At 40.2% G+C, this 18,244-nt stretch overlaps 1 protein-coding gene across 5 annotated transcripts in view; it reads left to right on the top strand.

The window, feature by feature from the left end:
* Positions 1–18,244, top strand: part of SNX10 (sorting nexin 10) — an 84,980-nt gene that overhangs the window by 59,844 nt on the left and 6,892 nt on the right. For 4 of the 5 annotated variants that reach the window (XM_007981823.3, XM_073009029.1, XM_038004760.2 and 1 more), the window contains 3 exons: positions 11,772–11,858; positions 15,266–15,366; positions 15,779–15,877. In XM_007981823.3, the coding sequence (XP_007980014.1) occupies positions 11,772–11,858; positions 15,266–15,366; positions 15,779–15,877 (287 nt within the window). Of the gene's footprint in view, positions 1–8,634; positions 8,752–11,771; positions 11,859–15,265; positions 15,367–15,778; positions 15,878–18,244 lie in introns of those variants that run through there. The other variant, XM_007981825.2, reaches the window with a different exon arrangement.

Below are 18,244 nucleotides of genomic sequence, written 5' to 3'. Positions count from 1 at the left end.
CTGGGAGTGACATCTTGGTTCTATCTAAGTGGTAGTACTCACCTTAAATTTTAGTTTTGTTTTTTTTTTTACACATTTTGGGGGTGAGGAATCAAATGTAGTCTCTCTTGTTAAAACAGCTTTATGACTGTAATAAATCTAGAAAGAGGAGAAAAGGGAGTGAGAATCTCCCTTGTTAGTTAAACATGTTCCATTTGCACAGTGGTTTGAATTCCCAGGAGAGCAGTATCCGAGCTGATGGATCTTCTCCATAAAAAGGCCTTGGCATTGGGCCATTGTGAAATTAAAATGAATTCAGATTCATTCATGCATGCAACTTTAATTTACAATTAAAATATTATGGTTACATATTTTAATAAGAATAATTAGATGGACCCAACTGAATCAACTCTTCTGTTTAATGAGACAGAACCCAGACTCCAAATGGAAAGGCAGGTGGCTGTGACAGGAAACGCATTTCAGACAGTATCTTTTGTGGAGCTAGGCATTTTTGTTCTTTTTATATTCGAATGTCCAGAGTGAGCTGTTTGATTTTTCTGTACTACTCAGGATGCTTGCCTCAGCCTTGCTGAACTCATCTTGTCGGGTGTATGAGTGAGCATTTGATCCAGCTGCACACAGTCCCTTTCATGGAGTCGGACATTCTTGCCCAAGCACCTGCTCCCTCCTCCATAAGGGCACTGGGCTCTTTCCTTGGCACAGGGCTCAGTTGGTGTAACTAGACTGTTCCTCCCTGTGTGATGTGACCTGAAGTGTGGGCTGAAACAACCCTTTTGAATGTATGTGTGCATGCATGCATATCTCCCCTGCTTTCCTGGATCATGATGGCTGCATTCTACTTTTAGAGATTTATCCCTTTAGGATAAGTGCTTTTCCCCTTCCCAAATGCACATACTTCATACTAGGTATAACAGCAGCTTCTAGACAACTACCAGTTATTGACATTTTAGCGATGATACATCCATCAGTTCTTTGGCAGGGAATATCCTGAGTAGGGCAGGCCGAAGTGGGCCCTGGAGAGTTGCACAAACCATGAGGACTCCACCACTGAGGGAGGAGATGGGGCACTATGGGGAGAGCCAGCAGGGAGGGATGTGTTGCCATTTTGGATGAGCAGCCCCTAAGGTTAATATTAATATGTCCAAGATACGCTTATGCTGACCCATGGTCATATTCTGGACTTGCTCTAGGAAAGCATGTTTTTGATATTGGGAAACTGACTGGAAACTGACTGGGCTGGAACTGATGATATCATTAACAAATAAATAATATTATCTAGGATCCTGTGATGCTGGATACTTTGATGGGAAACAACAAGACAGAACATTTTCCCACTCCCCAACACCTCAATTTGTTGTTCCTCTCTCCCTCGTTTCTTCTTTCTCCCTTTTTTCCCCTCCAATCCCCCGCCTCCATTTTTCTCAGTCTCTATTATACTCAGTTATTAAGTGTTCCTATTTGAAAAAATAGTTAGGTTTCTATAAGAGGCAATTTACAGTCTTCTGTAAGCAAAGACAAGCAGCTGGGAATATTGTCTTCACACATACACACCAGGTTTCAGAGAAGGCTGCTACCATTCTGAGCACTACATTTGTGTTATAGTTACTGTGAGGACTCTGGTATTTTTTTCTGAGCCTGTCCCAGAGAAAGATCTTCCTTCCTTTTTTTTTTGTCTTAACTCTTCTTCCAGATTTTAAAATAATTGTTCACTGCAGAACATTTTTGGAAAAGTATACAGGAAAAAATAAAACTTTGAGCTATTTCTTTCTAGTCTTTTTCTATACATATGTATATGTCATTTTTAGAAAATTGAGATCATACAGAATTTATAGTTTAATATCTCACTCTTCCAGCTTAGTGTTCTAACACATTTCAAGAAATACTTCACCAGCTCTGTTTAAATTAGAAGTGTCTTAGAAAAGGAAAGAATTAGTAAACATAAATTCATCTTCACATTTGTTAAGAAATGAAAAAAGAGTAACTTTACAGTGAAGAAATCGGACAAACACTTCCTCAGCCAGGTGATCACTGTTAACACTCACAGTGATGTTATGTTGATAGCATGTACCCTGGAGATGATAAAAATGGCATTTTACCTTTTGAAATAGGTAGCTTTCCTTCTGAAAACCTGTAACACCAATCTAATCATGAGACAAACATGAGACAAATCCCAATTAGAGACATTCTGCAAAATACCTACCAGGGCTTCTCAAATTGTCAAGGTCATGAAAAATAAGGAATGCCTGAGAAACTGTCACAGCCAAGAGGAGCCCAAGGAAACATAATGACTAAATATAATGTATCTCAGGTGGGATCTTGGAACAGATAAATGACATTAGGTGAAAATTAAATCAATCTTTTTCTTTTTTGAGAACGAGGCTTGCCCTGTCGCCCAGGCTGGAGTGCAGTGGCACAATCTGGGCTCCCTGCAAGCTCTGCCTCCCAGGTTCATGCCATTCTCCTGCCTCAGCCTCCTGAGTAGCTGGGACTACAGGCGCCTGCCACCATGCCCGGCTAATTTTTTGTATTTTTAGTAGAGACGGGGTTTCACTGTGTTCGCCAGAATGGTCATGATCTCCTGACCTCGTGAGTAATCTGCCTGCCTCAACCTCCCAAAGTGCTAGGATTACAGGCGTGAGCCACCGTGCCCAACCAGCAATCTTAATGAAGTATGGACTTCAGTTAATAATAACATGTCAATGTTGATTAATGAATTGTTACAAATGCAGCATGCTGATATAAAATGTTAATAATAGGGGAAGCTGGGTGTGGGATGTATAGGACCACTCTGTACTATTTTCATAATTTCTCTATATCTAAAACTGTTTAAAATAAAAGGTTTATATTAAAACAAGTATCATTGACATATATATGTTCACATAAAAAGATTTCTGAAAGACTGTACAGTGAACAAACCAATAAACAAAATAGTATTTATAAATGTAGGTTACGCTCCCGTTTGTGTTAAAAAATTGCACAAAGCTTGGTGTGTTGGTGCATGCATGTAATTCCAGCAACTTGGCCAAGGCAGGAAGATCACTTGAGCCCAGGAGTTCGAGGCTGCAGTGAGCGATCGTGAATAGCCACTGCATTCCACCCTGTGCAACGGAGTGAGACCTCGCCTCTTAAATCCCCGAAACAAAAAAATACACGAGGTAGAGATGATAATATAATGAACCCCCATGTATGTACCTACCAACCAGCTTCAACAGTTTACTAACTCATTATTAACTCATAACCAAGCTGTATCCCCACCCCACCTATCTCCTCCTGCTACCACAGTCAATTATTTGGAAACAAATTCTAGGTATTATATAATTTTATCTGTAAATATTTCAGTATGCATTTCTAACAAATGACCTTTTTAAAAAATGAACCATATTATCACATGTTAAATAATTAAACAATTCCTTCATATCATCAAATATTCAATGTGCAAATTACCTTGATTATTTTGAAAAAATTATATACTTGGTTATTCTATTTCTCTATTTAATTAGGATTCAGATAAGGACCACACGTTGCATTTGGTTGATACATTGTTTAAAGTCTTTAATTCTCTCTTTTCCCCCTTTTGCAATTTATTTGTGGAAGAAATTGCATCTTTTGCCTTGTAAAGGTTTTCACATTCTAGATTTTGCTGATTGCATCCTTGTGGATGCCAATTATTTCTTACTGCAGAAGAGGAGGTTTTTTGTTTTTTGTTTTTTTTCCTGCACTTTTCCTAATGTGTTACAGAATATGAAAAGGTAACTCTCACTGATTTGGGATACTGCTTGTGTAAAGAAACTTGAAACATTGTGAACTATTATAAGTCATGTAAAAGGCAGGTCTAGCTAAATCTCTCCACAGTTGTTTATCCTGAAGTAATAAAAGCTTTTCAAAAAATCATCATTCAGTACCACCAGAGGATGGTATTTAAACATACTCCATGCTGTAGAGTGGCGAGTAATATCCCTTGTCGTATGTCTCTTATTTGTTACAGCTGTTGTTAGGAAATAAAGGAAGGTTACTTGATATATTCCTTCTGCCTTTCTATTTTGTTATTTGTAAAGAATATAGTATATGAAATGTGCTAGATTTTAGTTGTGAGATTGTTATGTAGGGGTCCTGAATAGCACTCCGGTGATTAACACACTGGTAAATTCTTTTTTTTTTTTTTTTTTTTTTTTGAGTCAGAGTCTTGCTCTGTCGGCCAGGCTGGAGTGCCGTGGCACGATCTTGGCTCGCTGCAACCTCTGCCTCCCAGACTCAAGCAATTCTCCTGCCTCAGTCTCCCAAGTAGCTGGGATTACAGGTGTGTGCCACCACACTTGGCTAATTTTTGTATTTTTAGTAAAGACGGTGTTTCACCATGTTGGCCAGGCTGGTCTCAAACTCCTGACCTCAGGTAATCCACCTGCCGTGGCCTCCCAAAGTGCTGGGATTACAGGCGTGAGCCATCACACCCAGCCCACACTGGTAAATTCTATAACCATTAGTTCTATCGAAAAGTACCTAGCGCATTGTTGCTACACAATGTATTGTAAGTGAATGAATGAATGAGTCTCCAGTTTAAATACATGAACATGTAAAACATTACTTTGAAATAGGAAAAAAAATGTCCTAAGAAGGAAGAACAAACTGAGACAAGTTTGCATTTTTATGGTAGAAAATTCTCATCAAAGCTATGAAAAATTAATATTCACTTAATGCCTAGATGTTCTGCTTTATTAGCTTTCGTCTTATGTGATATTTCTGTAATCTAAGTAAAAAATTTTTTTTTTTTTTTTTTTTTTTTTGAGATGGAGTCTCACTCTGTCGCCCAGGCTGGACTGCAGTGGCCAGATCTCAGCTCACTGCAAGCTCCGCCTCCCAGGTTTATGCCATTCTCCTGCCTCAGCCTCCTGAGTAGCTGGGACTACAGGCGCCCACCACCTCGCCCGGCCAGTTTTTTTTTTTTTTGTATTTTTTAGTAGAGACGGGGTTTCACCATGTTAGCCAGGATGGTCTCGATCTCCTGACTTTGTTGTCTGCCCGTCTCGGCCTCCCAAAGTGCTGGGATTACTGGCTTGAGCCACCGCGCCCGGCCTCTAAGTAAATATTTTTACAGTTAACACCTACTCATCTTTACTGTGCTACAAAGATTCAAACTAAGCTATGATGGAAAATTTTAAAAAACACACCTATCACAATGGCTAAAATAAAAAATAGTGGTAATCCCCCTAGAAACTGTAATAGGTATGTATGATATATCGTTGTGGGGTTAACTATATTTCCCTAGTGGTTAATGATGTTGAACATCTTTCCTCGTGCTTGTTTGCCATCTGAATGCCCTATTTGGGTCAAATGCCTCTTCATGTCTTTTGCCTGTTTTCTAATTAAATTCTATTTTTTAAATACTGAGCTTTTAGAGTGAGTGAATGAGTGTTTTGAGACAGGGTCTCTCTTGCTGAGGCCGGAGTGCAGTGGCGCAATCTCAGCTCACTGCAACCTCCCACCCATCTGCCAGGGTCAAGCAATCCTCCCACCTCAGCTTCCTGAGTAACTGGGACTACAGGTGTGAGCCAGTACACTCAGCTAATTTTTAAATAATTTTTAAATGTTTCATAGAGATGGGGTTTCACCATGTCGCCCAGGCTGGTCTTGAACTCCTGAGCTCAGGTGATCCTCCCACCTTGGCCTCCCAAAGTGCTGGGATTATAGGAGAGAGCCACCACGCCTGAGAGGTTTTTTTTTTTTTTTTTTAATGTATTCTAGATGCAAGTCCTTTATGGGATGTGTAATTTGCAAATATTTCTTCAGTCTGTAATTTGCTCTTTTAACGTTTTTCACCGTGTCTTTTGCAGAGCAAAGATTTTTAGCTTGGTGAAGCCTAATTGATCACTTTTTCCTTATGTGAATTGCCCTTTTGAGATCAAGTCTAAGAACTCTTCTCCTGGTCCTAGGCTGCAAGATTTTTTTTTTTTTTTTTTTTAGATGGATTCTCGCTCTGTTGCCCAGGCTGGAGTGCAGTGGCGTGATTTCGGCTCACTGCAAGCTCCGCCTCCCAGGTTCACGCCATTCTCCTGCCTCAGCCTCCCGAGTAGCTGGGACTACACGCCTGGCTAATTTTTTGTATTTTTTAGTAGAGATGGGGTATCACTGTGTTAGCCAGGATGGTCTCGATCTCCTGACCTCATGATCCGCCCGCCTCGGCCTCCCAAAGTGCTGGGATTACAGGTGTGAGCCACTGCGCCCGGCCTGATGTTTTTTTTTTTTTCTAAAAGTTTTTCTAAAAGTTTTCTCTGATGTTTTATGTTTGACATTTACATCTGTGGTTTGGTTAGTGTTGATTTTTGTATGAGGTGCAAGCTTTAGGTTGAGGTTCATCTCTTGGCCTATGGATGTCCAGTTGTTCCATAACCATTTCTTGAGAGGCTTTTCCTTCTCCTTTGAATTGTTTTTGCACCTTTGTCAAAAATCAGGTGGGCATATTTGTGTAGGTCTCTCTCTGGGTTTTCTGTTCTCTTTCATTGATCTACTGTGTCTGTCCCTCTCTAGGACTCCGTTGTCTTGCTACTGTAGCCTTAACATTGGGAAGAAGGCTTCCTCCCACTTTATTCTTTTTCAAAAAATTCTTGGCTATTCTAAGACATTTCCCTTTCCATATAAATTTTAGAATAAGCCCATTTATGTCTTCAAAAAAATCTTGCTGATATTTTTTATAGGAATTGTGTTAAACCTACAGATCAATTTTGGGCAAATTTATCTCTTAATTATGTTGGGTCTTCCAATTTGTGAACATAGTATGTCTCTGCTTTGATTCCTTTCAATAGCATCTTATGATTTTCAGCATAGAGGACCTCTGCCTTTTAAAAGATCTTACTTGTAAATCAGTTGGTTAATTCTGAAACATTTAATATGCACTTAGTACGTGCTAGTACCATGCTTGGTGCTAGAAATACAAAAATGAAATACAAAGCTTTAAGAAGCCAGAAGGACAGAGTTTGAGAAGAGCATGTTGTCTGAACTGGTATTTTAGCTAATAAAAGTAGAAAAAACTTCCCCCTCCAAAACAATACAATTACAGTGAAATTGGAAATTGCCTAATATTTATTATTACTTTTTTTTTTTTTTTTTTTGAGACGGAGTCTTTGCTCTGTCGCCCAGGCTGGAGTGCAGTGGCACGAACTCGGCTCACTACAAGCTCCGCCTCCCGGGTTTACGCCATTCTCCTGCCTCAGCCTCCCGAGTACCTGGGACTACAGGCGCCCGCCACCTCGCCCGGCTAGTTTTTTGTATTTTTTAGTAGAGACGGGGTTTCACCGGGTTAGCCAGGATGGTCTCGATCTCCTGACCTCGTGATCCGCCCGTCTCGGCCTCCCAAAGTGCTGGGATTACAGGCTTGAGCCACCGCGCCCGGCCTATTTATTATTACTAAAAGAATCACTAGATAGAACATGTTTTAGAGTACAGTCTTTGGAAGAAGGCAGATGTGAGTTTGCAACTTAGCTCAGACTGGTCATTTGACTTTGGGCCAGTTGCTTAAGCTTTAGAAGCCTCATTTAAAAAATCTGTAGAGTAGGATGAGAATATACTGAGCTCTGAGGGTTGTTGTAAAGATTGAAGAAAACATTTGTGAAACAGTACAAAGCACGCCACATGTCGAGTGCCCTGGTACAATACAATACAGTTATTGTTATTATTAGTTTCATCTCACATAAGGGCTAAGGAAAAAAAAAGACAGGGTAGAAGTGGATAATGGTCAAACCTGGGGTGTGGGGATGGGGGAAAAACAGGGAAATCAAAGGGTGATTATTATAGGATAACACAGGAATTAGATCTTCAAAGAGTCTAGGAGTCTGTCTTTCTTTAGAAGTCTTTTCACATGGAGAACAGTAGGGACAGTTAGTCTAAATTTTTAATTCCACTCTGCCTGGCTTTTTCCTACTACATATAGTCGTTAGGCCCAAGAAGTCATTAAAGTGTTTAATAAGGTTATTAAATTGACTAACTGCAGCTGCTGAAGCAATTTTCCTAGGAAATCCATATGATTCTAGGTAAGGGGCTGTGGAACTGTCCTCTGTGGCTGACAGCCTGTCAACATTCCTTTGAAGGATGGCGGGCAATGTCATGAGGGATGCGTCTAATTAAGAGATTAGAGGTGAACCTTGGCTTCCTGGGTGTGCTATTTGTAGCTGAGAGTATAGGGAAACTTCACTAATTCCTACTAATTGCAGAGTGGGGGAGGAGGAGACCCATGTGAATTACAGAATATTTTAAAATAAATGTACTTTTATTACTTTCGAGTACATATTTTAGCTCCAACTAGGCTAACAAATTGTTGCCTGGTACAAGTCTTAGGGGACTAAGTTATTGAAGCTGTCAGAAGGATTTTCAATTATTTCTATGTAAATAGGTGCTTCTGGGTTCTTTAGGGTGCTAGAAAACAGTTTATTCTACCAGATCTTAAACATTGCTCTTGTATCCTTATGCTGTTAATTGGCACATCCTTAGAGGAAGGGGTTTGTTAAATAAAATAAACTTTAGACCAGCTGCTAAATAACTTACCATTAATTCATGGAGCCCAAGAATCCAAGTAGATGAGGTTTTAATTTCAAGTGAAGTTTGATTTTCCTTTCCTGAAGGCAGTTTGTTTATTCCTGCAGGCATTTATTTATTAATTAAATGATACTAATGGAATGCATTGGATGTATCAGGCATTCAAGTCTTACAAGACAGCCTAAGCTGCCCTACAGGAGCTTAGCATCTGCTAGAGGAGGCCTACAGGTAATTACAATACAGCACAGTAGGACATGGTGAGTAGGGACTATGCCTAAGGCAATCCCAGAGACGTTAGGGGCTCAGAGGAGGGTCAAATAAGTCAGACTGGGTGAATCCGAGAAGGGTTCCCAGAAAAAGTGGGGACCAAGTTGCATTTGAAGAATGAATTGGAGTTGGCAAAAAACAGTAGAAGAAAAGAGAAGATTAAAAAAAAAGAGAGAAGATTAAAAAAAAAAAAAAAAAAAAAAAAAAAAAAAAAAAAAAAAGGGCAGTAGGGTGGCCTAGCAGTCCAGGCAGAGAGAACAGCTTGGTCGAAGGCTGAAAGTGTGAAGTGGCGTGTTGCTTAGGGGGACCTATGCTTAGCCTTTGAAAATAAGCAGAGTGAAAATCATGAAAGGCTGTGTTGTGCTAGTTTAGGAGTTTGAACTTGAAGGTTATGGGGCAGCCTTTGAAGGATTTTCAGCAGGAAAGCAACATCATCAGATACGTGTTTTGGAGCCATTCTTGTCTTCATGTGGGGAATGCACTGGATACGGGCCCAGATATAAATTAGCAGTTCTTGCATTAATGTTGGGCTAGAGGTCCTTAAACCAAGGCAGTAGCAGAGGGAATAGTTGTGAGTGGTTCCAAGGAGAATGACTCTGAAGGACTTGGTCTGTGTGGATTTGGGGAATGAGTCAAACAGAGGGGTCTGGGAGAACTGGATTTCTAGCTGGGGTTGGTGGGAGATGCTCTTCACTGAGAAGGGGAACAGGATGATGTGGGAAGGGTATGGGCATGGCGTGCTCAAGGGACTTCTAGGTGGATCAGGCTAGAGGCTGGATCCATGGGAGAGGTGCCTGGACTGGGATGGAGCTTTGGGTGGGGACCATCAGCCCATGCGAGGGGGTTGAATGTGTTTGGATGAGGTCACCCTAGAGTTGCAATAGTGTGCAAAGAACAACGGCCTGGGATGGCACTCAGGCACAGAAACATTTCAGGGAGCAGAGAAGAAGTTTGCCATCCATAAGAGAATAGTGATATTTAGCACTCCAAGTTAAGTATTTTCAGGATTGAAAAAATATGTGGAGTCTTAGTGCTGCAATGAATTTTGAGTGTGCATTTAAAATTTTAAGAGACACACACGCATACACAGTGACAAGAGATGGAGGTGAAAAGCATAGACCAAGAGCAAAGTATCTGGATTTTTGCTTCTGTTTCCATCCCTGGGCAGAATCTGCTTTATCACACTGTGATTAGGGAATATTATGGATATTTTGGTTTAAAAATGGTCTTTTAGTCCCTCTTGTAATTTAGAATATGCTTTTAAGAAATGATGGTTGTCTCTTAATGCACATGAAAAAAAAAATAAAGAAATAGAGAAGAAGAAATAATGGCCAGGGCACAGTGGCTCATACCTATAATCCCAACACTTTGGGAGGCTGAGGCAGGAGTGTTGCTTGAGCCTAGGAGTTTGCAATCAGCCTGGGCAACATAACGAGACCCTGTCTCTACAAAAAATTAAAAAATTAGCTGGGCATAGTGGCACCCGCCTATAGTCCAGCTACTGGGGGTGAGATTGGCTAAGGTAGGAGGATCATTTTAGCCCTGGAACTTGAGGCTGCAGTGAGCCAAGATCGTACCACTGCACTCCAGTCTGGGTGACAGAGTGAGACCCTATCTCAAAAATCAGAAAAAAGAAAAGAAATAATGGCCAAAGAGCATCACTATAGGGTTATCTTGTTCTTTTTTTTTTTTTTTTTTTTGAGACGGAGTCTTGCTCTGTCGCCAGGCTGGAGTGCAGTGACGCAATCTCGATTCACTGCAACCTCCGCAACCTGGGTTCAAGTGATTCTCCTGCCTCAGCCTCATGAGTAGCTGGGACTACAGGCACGCGCCACCACACCCAGCTTATTTTAGTAGTTTTAGTAGAGATGAGGTTTCACCATGTTGGCCAGGATGATCTCAATCTCTTGACCTTGTGATCTGCCCACCTTGGCCTCCCAAAGTACTGGGATTAAAGGCGTGAGCCACTTCGCCCGGCCTATTGTTTTAAATTTTACCCTATATTTTCTATTCTTATTATCTTTACAAAAGAACAAAATTATCTACTGTATATGACTTTTAATATCCCTAATTTCTATGTATAACACAAAGATTATGAAGATGAAATGATTTAACATAGGGGAAATGTATTTTAAAAATAGAAAAGTATTATGTCCTCTTTCTGTTAATAAGTTGTTATTGCTTATTCTCATGTGGCTGGGATGTATGCACAAAGTCAACTTCAACCCTCTTTGCTTACTTTTCCCATGACCTTTGGTATCCTTTCTTTTTCTTCTTTTGAGACAGGGTCTTGCTCTTTTGCCCAGACTGGGGTGCAGGGGCACAATCAAGGCTCACTGCAGCCTTGACCTCCTAGGCTCAAGTGATCCACCCTCCTCAGCCTCCTGAGTAGCTGGGACCACAGGCATGCACCAGCGTGCCTGACTAATTTTGTATTTTTTGTAAAGATGGGGTTTCGCCATGTTGCCCAGGCTGGTCTCAAACTCCTGGGCTCAAGAGATCCTTCCAAAGTGCTGGGATTACAGGTGTGAGCTACCATGCTTGGCCTGGTGCCCTTTCTTATTTGTGTCCTAATAAGCAACTTACCCAGAAGGGCGCATTGTTTCAGTTTGGAGAGATGAAGAAAGTAAGAAATGATCACTTTTTAAATTCGAAAAAAACCTGAACCAATTTTTTATGATTAAAAATTAAAAGTCAGTTTTACAGTATACTTTGTCTTCAGATAACCAGTAAAACTATCCAGAAGTGCTCCCACTTCAGTTTTGCATTATTTAAAAAATTCCATTATGTGGCAAAAGTGTTTTCTGGATTTGCTCGTGGTGCCTGATTCATTAACTTTACTTCTTGTTTTTTAAAGTATTACAAGTATCACATTGGTTAAAGCTCATTTCAGTTTTGTTTTAGTGCAGTCATTTGCTCAGTTCTTTCCAGTCCTACTTGCACTTCTGAAGGATAATTCTTTGTTTATGATGCCATTACAGGAATTTGTAAGTGTCTGGGTTCGAGATCCTAGGATTCAGAAGGAGGACTTCTGGCATTCTTACATTGACTATGAGATATGTATTCATGTAAGTATGAAGTCAGGAGAAATAGTAATTTTGAGGGACTTTTATGGGATACATTTTATGGGCTAAAGTTGACACTTATAAAAGTTTTTCTGATTCAAAGTACTGAATTTGAATGATTACATCTAAGGCTTTTACCTTACATGAACTAGTAAGATGGTTCCTAAAGTTACTTATTTGAATCCCTTATTGTTCCTTTGTTAATATTAATATTTTAATGTTTATTGCCTTCACATACGAAGATGCGTATGCATCTAAAATGCATGGGTAAAGAGTACTTATAGCTCATTAATGGCACTTATGATTTGCTATAGCATATTTCTGGATCATATAATGCCTGATAACCTTCAAGTTTGAGAGGATATAGAGTTCTTTGGAAAAGAGATGTGTGGTGTTTTATACATAGAATCAGAAGGTGGGAAATGGATATGTGCAATTACTGTGATTAATTTGTCAAGAATCTGAGTAATTAATGTAATGAGTAAGCAACTAGAAATGATGTGCCTTGCGTGGATCTTACTGTGTTACAATCTCTTGAACAATGTTGTGTGGTGTGTGGCCTTCTGTGACCATCTTAAATAAGGGTACGCAAACTTTTTCTGTAAAGGTAGTAAATATCTTCAGTTTGTGGGCCATACAGTTTCTACCGAGACTACTTATTTCTGCTGTTGCAGGTGAAAAGCAGCCACAAACAGTGCATAAATGAATGAGCATAATTGTATTCCAATAAAACTTTATGTGCAAAGACAGGTCTCAGACTAGATTTGGCCCTCAGGCTATAGTTTATTGGCCCCAATTTTGAGGATAATACTTTTTGCCTCTAAATCAGATGCATATCAGATGCCAACTGAATTAGTTCAATTGGGGAGCACAGAAGCTGACCCAGATTGTATCCGTGACTTCATAGCACAAGTGAAGTAAAATGTAACCATTATTTAATCTTCCCATTGTAAATAGCTAACTTGGTATATTGGACACCCAAACACCTGCCATAGAACTTTTCTTTTTTTAAATTCTCTTTTCTTCCCTTTTTTCTCTGAAGTTTCCCCAACTTCAAAAAATAAAAGAAAAACCCAGAATTGCTTTTTTTATTGTGTTGTAAAGCCATTCCAGGATATGCCATGGATTTTGATTCTGTTTTGGTTTTATTCATAAGCTCACACTGGAGTTGCATTCTGTGTGGAAAATTATGACTATATAAGAATAAGCATTTGAAGTAAAATGAAATATTTTTAGTTGCCTTCTAACTTTCTCTAAAAAAATTGTGTGTCCTTATCACACACTTCATGATAGGCATGAAATTTAATTATTCCCAGGAGTGAATGAAAGTATAGATTTTTCTCTGCTCTATAAATAGCCTGATGTAAATTCAGACATCTCCATCTGGAGCCAGAAATGATGGGTTCCACAAATAGTATTTGATGGTGTCCTGGCACGTCTCTGAAACGCTAACAAATTGACAATGGATAAGCCTTGGCTTGGTGGACAGCAAAAACAAGCAAATAGATTTAGAGGAACTTAATCAGTTAGTGATCTCAGTATCCTCTAATCTTGAAGAAGCTTCCACCTGTCATACAATTAAAAGTGGATGGCAGAGCTAGGGAGTTCTGGTTGGCTTCTCTTAGTTGTTAACCCATAGAGCGTTGAGGTAGAGAAGCTGGTCTTACAACTTGTTTAAATTAACCTCAAGGAAGATGATGTCACGCAACTCTGGGATCTTAACGTTTACTTGGAATTTTAAACTAGTAGACCCTAGAGCTGGGTAGCCATCATAAATACTCCCCTGAACCTGCCCTGCAAATGAAGGACTTATGGGTGGACCTCAGTCTGGTGTAGGTACCAGGTGGATTTTTAGATATTGACAGCCATGGTGGTTGTGAGCAGAGAAATTAAAGGGAGTTTAAATGGACCCAGCCTGTGTCTGAGATGTCAGGAATCCCTGTAGTGGTCAGGGATTCTTTAGGGAGTGGGTACTGGGAAGATACCTGCTCAAGCCTCATTAGGGCACTAGTTCTGGTATAACATGGTCTGCAGACCTAGTCCCCAAAGAGCACATTAGAGTGAGGCCCTGGTGTGCTCTAAGTCCACCCACAGAATGTTATTTGCCACAAACTCCTTCCAGCGGGTTTTGCTGCCATATCGTTAAAGATAATGAGATTTAGACCAGTGGCTACCTTGGAGGTGAGCCTCTTAACCTGTCTACATTCTGAAGTTTTCTGAACTTTACAAAGTGTAAGAATACCAGGAACCATGTCATATGTTTCATGAGAACAGTTTAAGAGCTAATGCACATAATTACTTAGATTTCCCAAGAAAACAATCACTGGGCATATGAAGCGATAGAATAATAATTTTTGAAATAGTGCTCATCTTGGGGGTAAAAAAATGTTTCTCATTTAGATTAGAAAATCGGATTTTGAAATACAGAGAATAGAGATACTCATATTTTCAAAAACCAGGAGAAACAAATATTTTGCTAGGTTTTACTCAAAGGAGAATATTTACTCTCGTCTTACGTTTACCCAAAGGAGAAGCATTGTGGCTGAGCTTAGCATGGGGACACCATCGGTGGCTTTTTCCAAGTCTGCCTTAGGGTAGCTGGAAGGAAAACAACACTTAGTAACTAATGGTAATATTAATAGATAATATTGGCCAAGTGCTTATTATCAATCCTCACAACCACCCTGTGAATTAGATATGTACTAGTTCATCCCATTTTAGCACTCAGGAAACTGAAGTTTGAGTGACTTGCCCTGTAGCAGAACCAGGACTGGAAATCCGGTCGGCCTGTCCTCCATGCCAGATGCTTATCCCCCACGCGCTACAGCCGTTCTCTGGCTTGGATGGACATACTGTCTCTCACATACAGTAGAGAAGGGAAGGCTGTTCTCTAGTTTAAAAGTGATTTCAGGATTCCTGGTGATTTGTGTGATCTGCAGGGTGGCCATGTCAAGGAGATGAAGATTTCTGCAATGTCTCATAAAGGGTTGTGAAGAGGTGTCTCTAAGCCCCAGAGGTTCCTCCAGCTTACGTGGATGGTGGTAAAATGCAATGGATGAACCTGAGCTCCTACCTGTCATTTATATGTTAGGATTTATGTTTTATTATTTATTCTTGAAAGCAGTGCTCATAGGTGAGTAGGAGGCTCCTTCAGGATGCAGGGAGTGGCCAGGTCATACCTCGCCTTGTGGGGCAACCCTGCTTATTTCCGTCATCCCAGCTGTCTTCAGGGCTGTTATGTTCCTGGGTTATGTGCAAGATTTCAGAGTACTGGCATAAATATAAATATATGTTTGGTGGTTTAAATCCTATTTAGAATGAATATTGGGATCATATTGTGAATTATAGATACAAGAAATGCATTTTTTTTTTCCTCAGGTGAGACTCATTTTTCTACTTTTTCTGTACAGACTAATAGCATGTGTTTTACAATGAAAACATCCTGTGTACGAAGAAGATACAGAGAATTCGTGTGGCTGAGGCAGAGACTCCAAAGTAATGCGTTGCTGGTGTAAGTGATTTAGAGTATACTGGGGAGACTTTGTCATTATATTGAATATTTGAAATCGATGTTCATTAAGATATATAAGATATGAAGGATTTTTATAGGCTTTTGCCTTGATTACAATAGGTAGGTTTAGTTTTTTAGCTACTGCATCTGAATTTAAAATTTATCACTTAAATTTTACCAACTTTGATAGGTACAGGCCATGAAAGGCCTCAGAAATGTTTAAAGACGGGTTTTTCTTTAAGCTAACTTCCTCATACCCTTATTAGATAACTATATAATGTGTAATCATAATTATAGAATAATTGTGTGATAATAATCATCATACATAATTTGCCTTCACTTTGAGGGATTTCTGTAACAGAAACACCTTGAATTAATCATCTAAAAATATTCTTTTTTTCTTTCTACTAAGACAACTTCCAGAACTTCCATCTAAAAACCTATTTTTCAACATGAACAATCGCCAGCATGTGGATCAGCGTCGCCAGGGTCTGGAAGATTTCCTCAGAAAGTGAGTGTCCAGACACTTCTGTGGCCAGACAAGGGGTGTGAGCAAGCGCTTTGCAAGAGCTGCATGGTGGCGTGGGGAAGAATGTTCCTGTTTCTGAAATGCGAATAATCTGCACTAGAGCGAAACCCACTGGTCCATTTCCTATATTAGAGCACCATCTTGTGGCTCACATCATCTGGTACATATTTGGGACCAAGTCTTCCAGGAAGAAAACAATGAACGAATTCAATTAGATAACAAATACATGGTCCTTTTAGCTGTCAGGCAGATCCAAATTACATGGGAGTTTAGCTGACAAAAGTAAAAATTTGCCAGGAAACAAATATGCCTACTTATCAAAAGGCGCTTCTTAAAAACTGTCTTTGTTTATAATGCTTAGAATTTACAGACCAAAATCAGTTCAGTAATGGGCTGCTAATATCCTTCTGGGTTCCTCTAATGGTTTAATGCCGATCTTTGAAGGGAATGTTTATAAAGGAGTATTTGGTGGCGTGTGAACAGTCTCAGTGAGTTATTAACTCTGGATTACTCTGTGATGGTGGGCATTGCAGTTAAAGCTGCCTGAGTTCACACTACCAGTGATTCCCCCCTGCCCCTCCCCGGCTACTCTTTGGAATTCTGGAATACCCAGAATGCTAGAGGCCATATAGCACACTGATTTACACCCAGACTCCGAGGCCAGGTTACCTGGTTTCAGATCCTCACTCTGCCACTTACTAGCTGGGGGCTTGGGCAGATCATTTACCTTCTCTGCCTGTGTCTGTCTTCCCATCTATAAAATGGGGTAATCATAGTACCTACCTCATAGGGTTGTTGAGAAGATAGACGAGTTAGTGACTGTAAAGCACTCATGACAGTGTCTGGCATGCAGTGTGTGCTGTCTTCATGTTGGCTGTTAGTATCTTAATGTACTTAGACATGAGACAACTTGTGCTTTTTAATTTCCAATTTTGTAGATAAGGAAATAGGCTGAGTCATGTGACTGCTAGTTAGTGACAGGACCCAATCTCCTGAACTGTTTCTTTTTCTAGTAGTTTCAGGATCTGAAGTCATCTCCTTTGGGGTTCACTAAATAGGACCTTAGAGCTAGCCTGAAATAATATATTGCCTCCTCCCCATTTGGCTCTCTCATAAAGGGTTTGGATATTAAGTATGCACATTAATATTAATATTTATTTCTATTAGATTGACTTAGTGCCTTTCCTTTGAAGGTGTCCTAGAGACATACAGAAAGATCCAAGATTATAAATTGAGGGAGAGTGGGCAAATGAAGAGAAGCCAGAGGATTAAACATGGCAAGAGACCAAAAGAACAGATTAGCAGAGCCAAGTCCTCCAAAAACATTTCATTGTATTTTTGGGGGATATCACAGGCATGGCAGAACAGAGACCTGGCCAAGTTTTTCCTGCCCTTTCCCCTAGAGGAGGCCTCTGATTTTAATTGTTGTCTCTATGAGGCCAAGGTGGCTGATGGCCTCTCCCTTGAGATGTGGTCCCCGCCACACAATTCTACAGAGTTGCCTGTCACTCTAGTGTAGATGTTGTCCTGGGGGAGCTGTGGCAGCTTGTCTTCTATAGGGAAGTCTTATTTCAGGTCAGAAGACAGCACATGCCTCTGAATTATATAGCTAGTTAAGTGCAGGGTATATGTTTTTGACGAGAAATTACTTCGTTGTTTTGAACACAACCTTTCTATCCACAGTTGATCTACCCAAATTAATGACCTTGTGAGTGTCATTCAGCCATAGTGGGGTTATGCTTGTGCCAGGTTATTTTTGTGTAGTGCATCGTTTGACTGTTTGCTGGTTGTATTTGATGCAGATGTCATAGTAGAAAGTGTCCTGGTTCAGGAACTCAAGGAGCTGAGTTCTAGGTCTCCCATAATCATGATTCCTGGTTTTTTTTGTAGCTGTATATGAGCCTTGGAGCAGTCACTTCATTCCTTTTAAGCCTTTGTTTGCTATAGAGTGGGGTAATATTACCCACCCATAGCCAACCTCACTGAGTGGTTGTGTCCTACAGATGAAAAGGACTTGAAAAAACCTCCAAACACCATGCAGCGATCCTTCATTCAACAGAGGTTTATTAAGTGAATGCTTAATCCTGTGTGCTGCGGACATAGGACTGCACAGAATGAACAAGTCCTTGTCCTCCTGACACCTCCATTCTAGTGGGGAGCACTGTGTACATATCCAGGGCTACGGCTAGATTCATTAATGCTGAATCTGGATTGTCATCCGATTGGGTTGTCAAATCATGGAGTTGGCAGGGGGTTCTCTTGTGATACCATTTGTTCCACTGTGGTATGTGAACATTTGCCTACAAGTTAATATTTCACTTTAAAAATGAAAGCTGGTGCTTCTACACA

The sequence above is a fragment of the Chlorocebus sabaeus genome, chromosome 21, assembly GCF_047675955.1.
Source record: "Chlorocebus sabaeus isolate Y175 chromosome 21, mChlSab1.0.hap1, whole genome shotgun sequence".
NCBI lineage: Eukaryota > Metazoa > Chordata > Mammalia > Primates > Cercopithecidae > Chlorocebus > Chlorocebus sabaeus.
The sequence above is the reverse complement of the archived record's forward strand: the minus strand, read 5'-3'. Positions and strand labels throughout refer to the sequence as shown.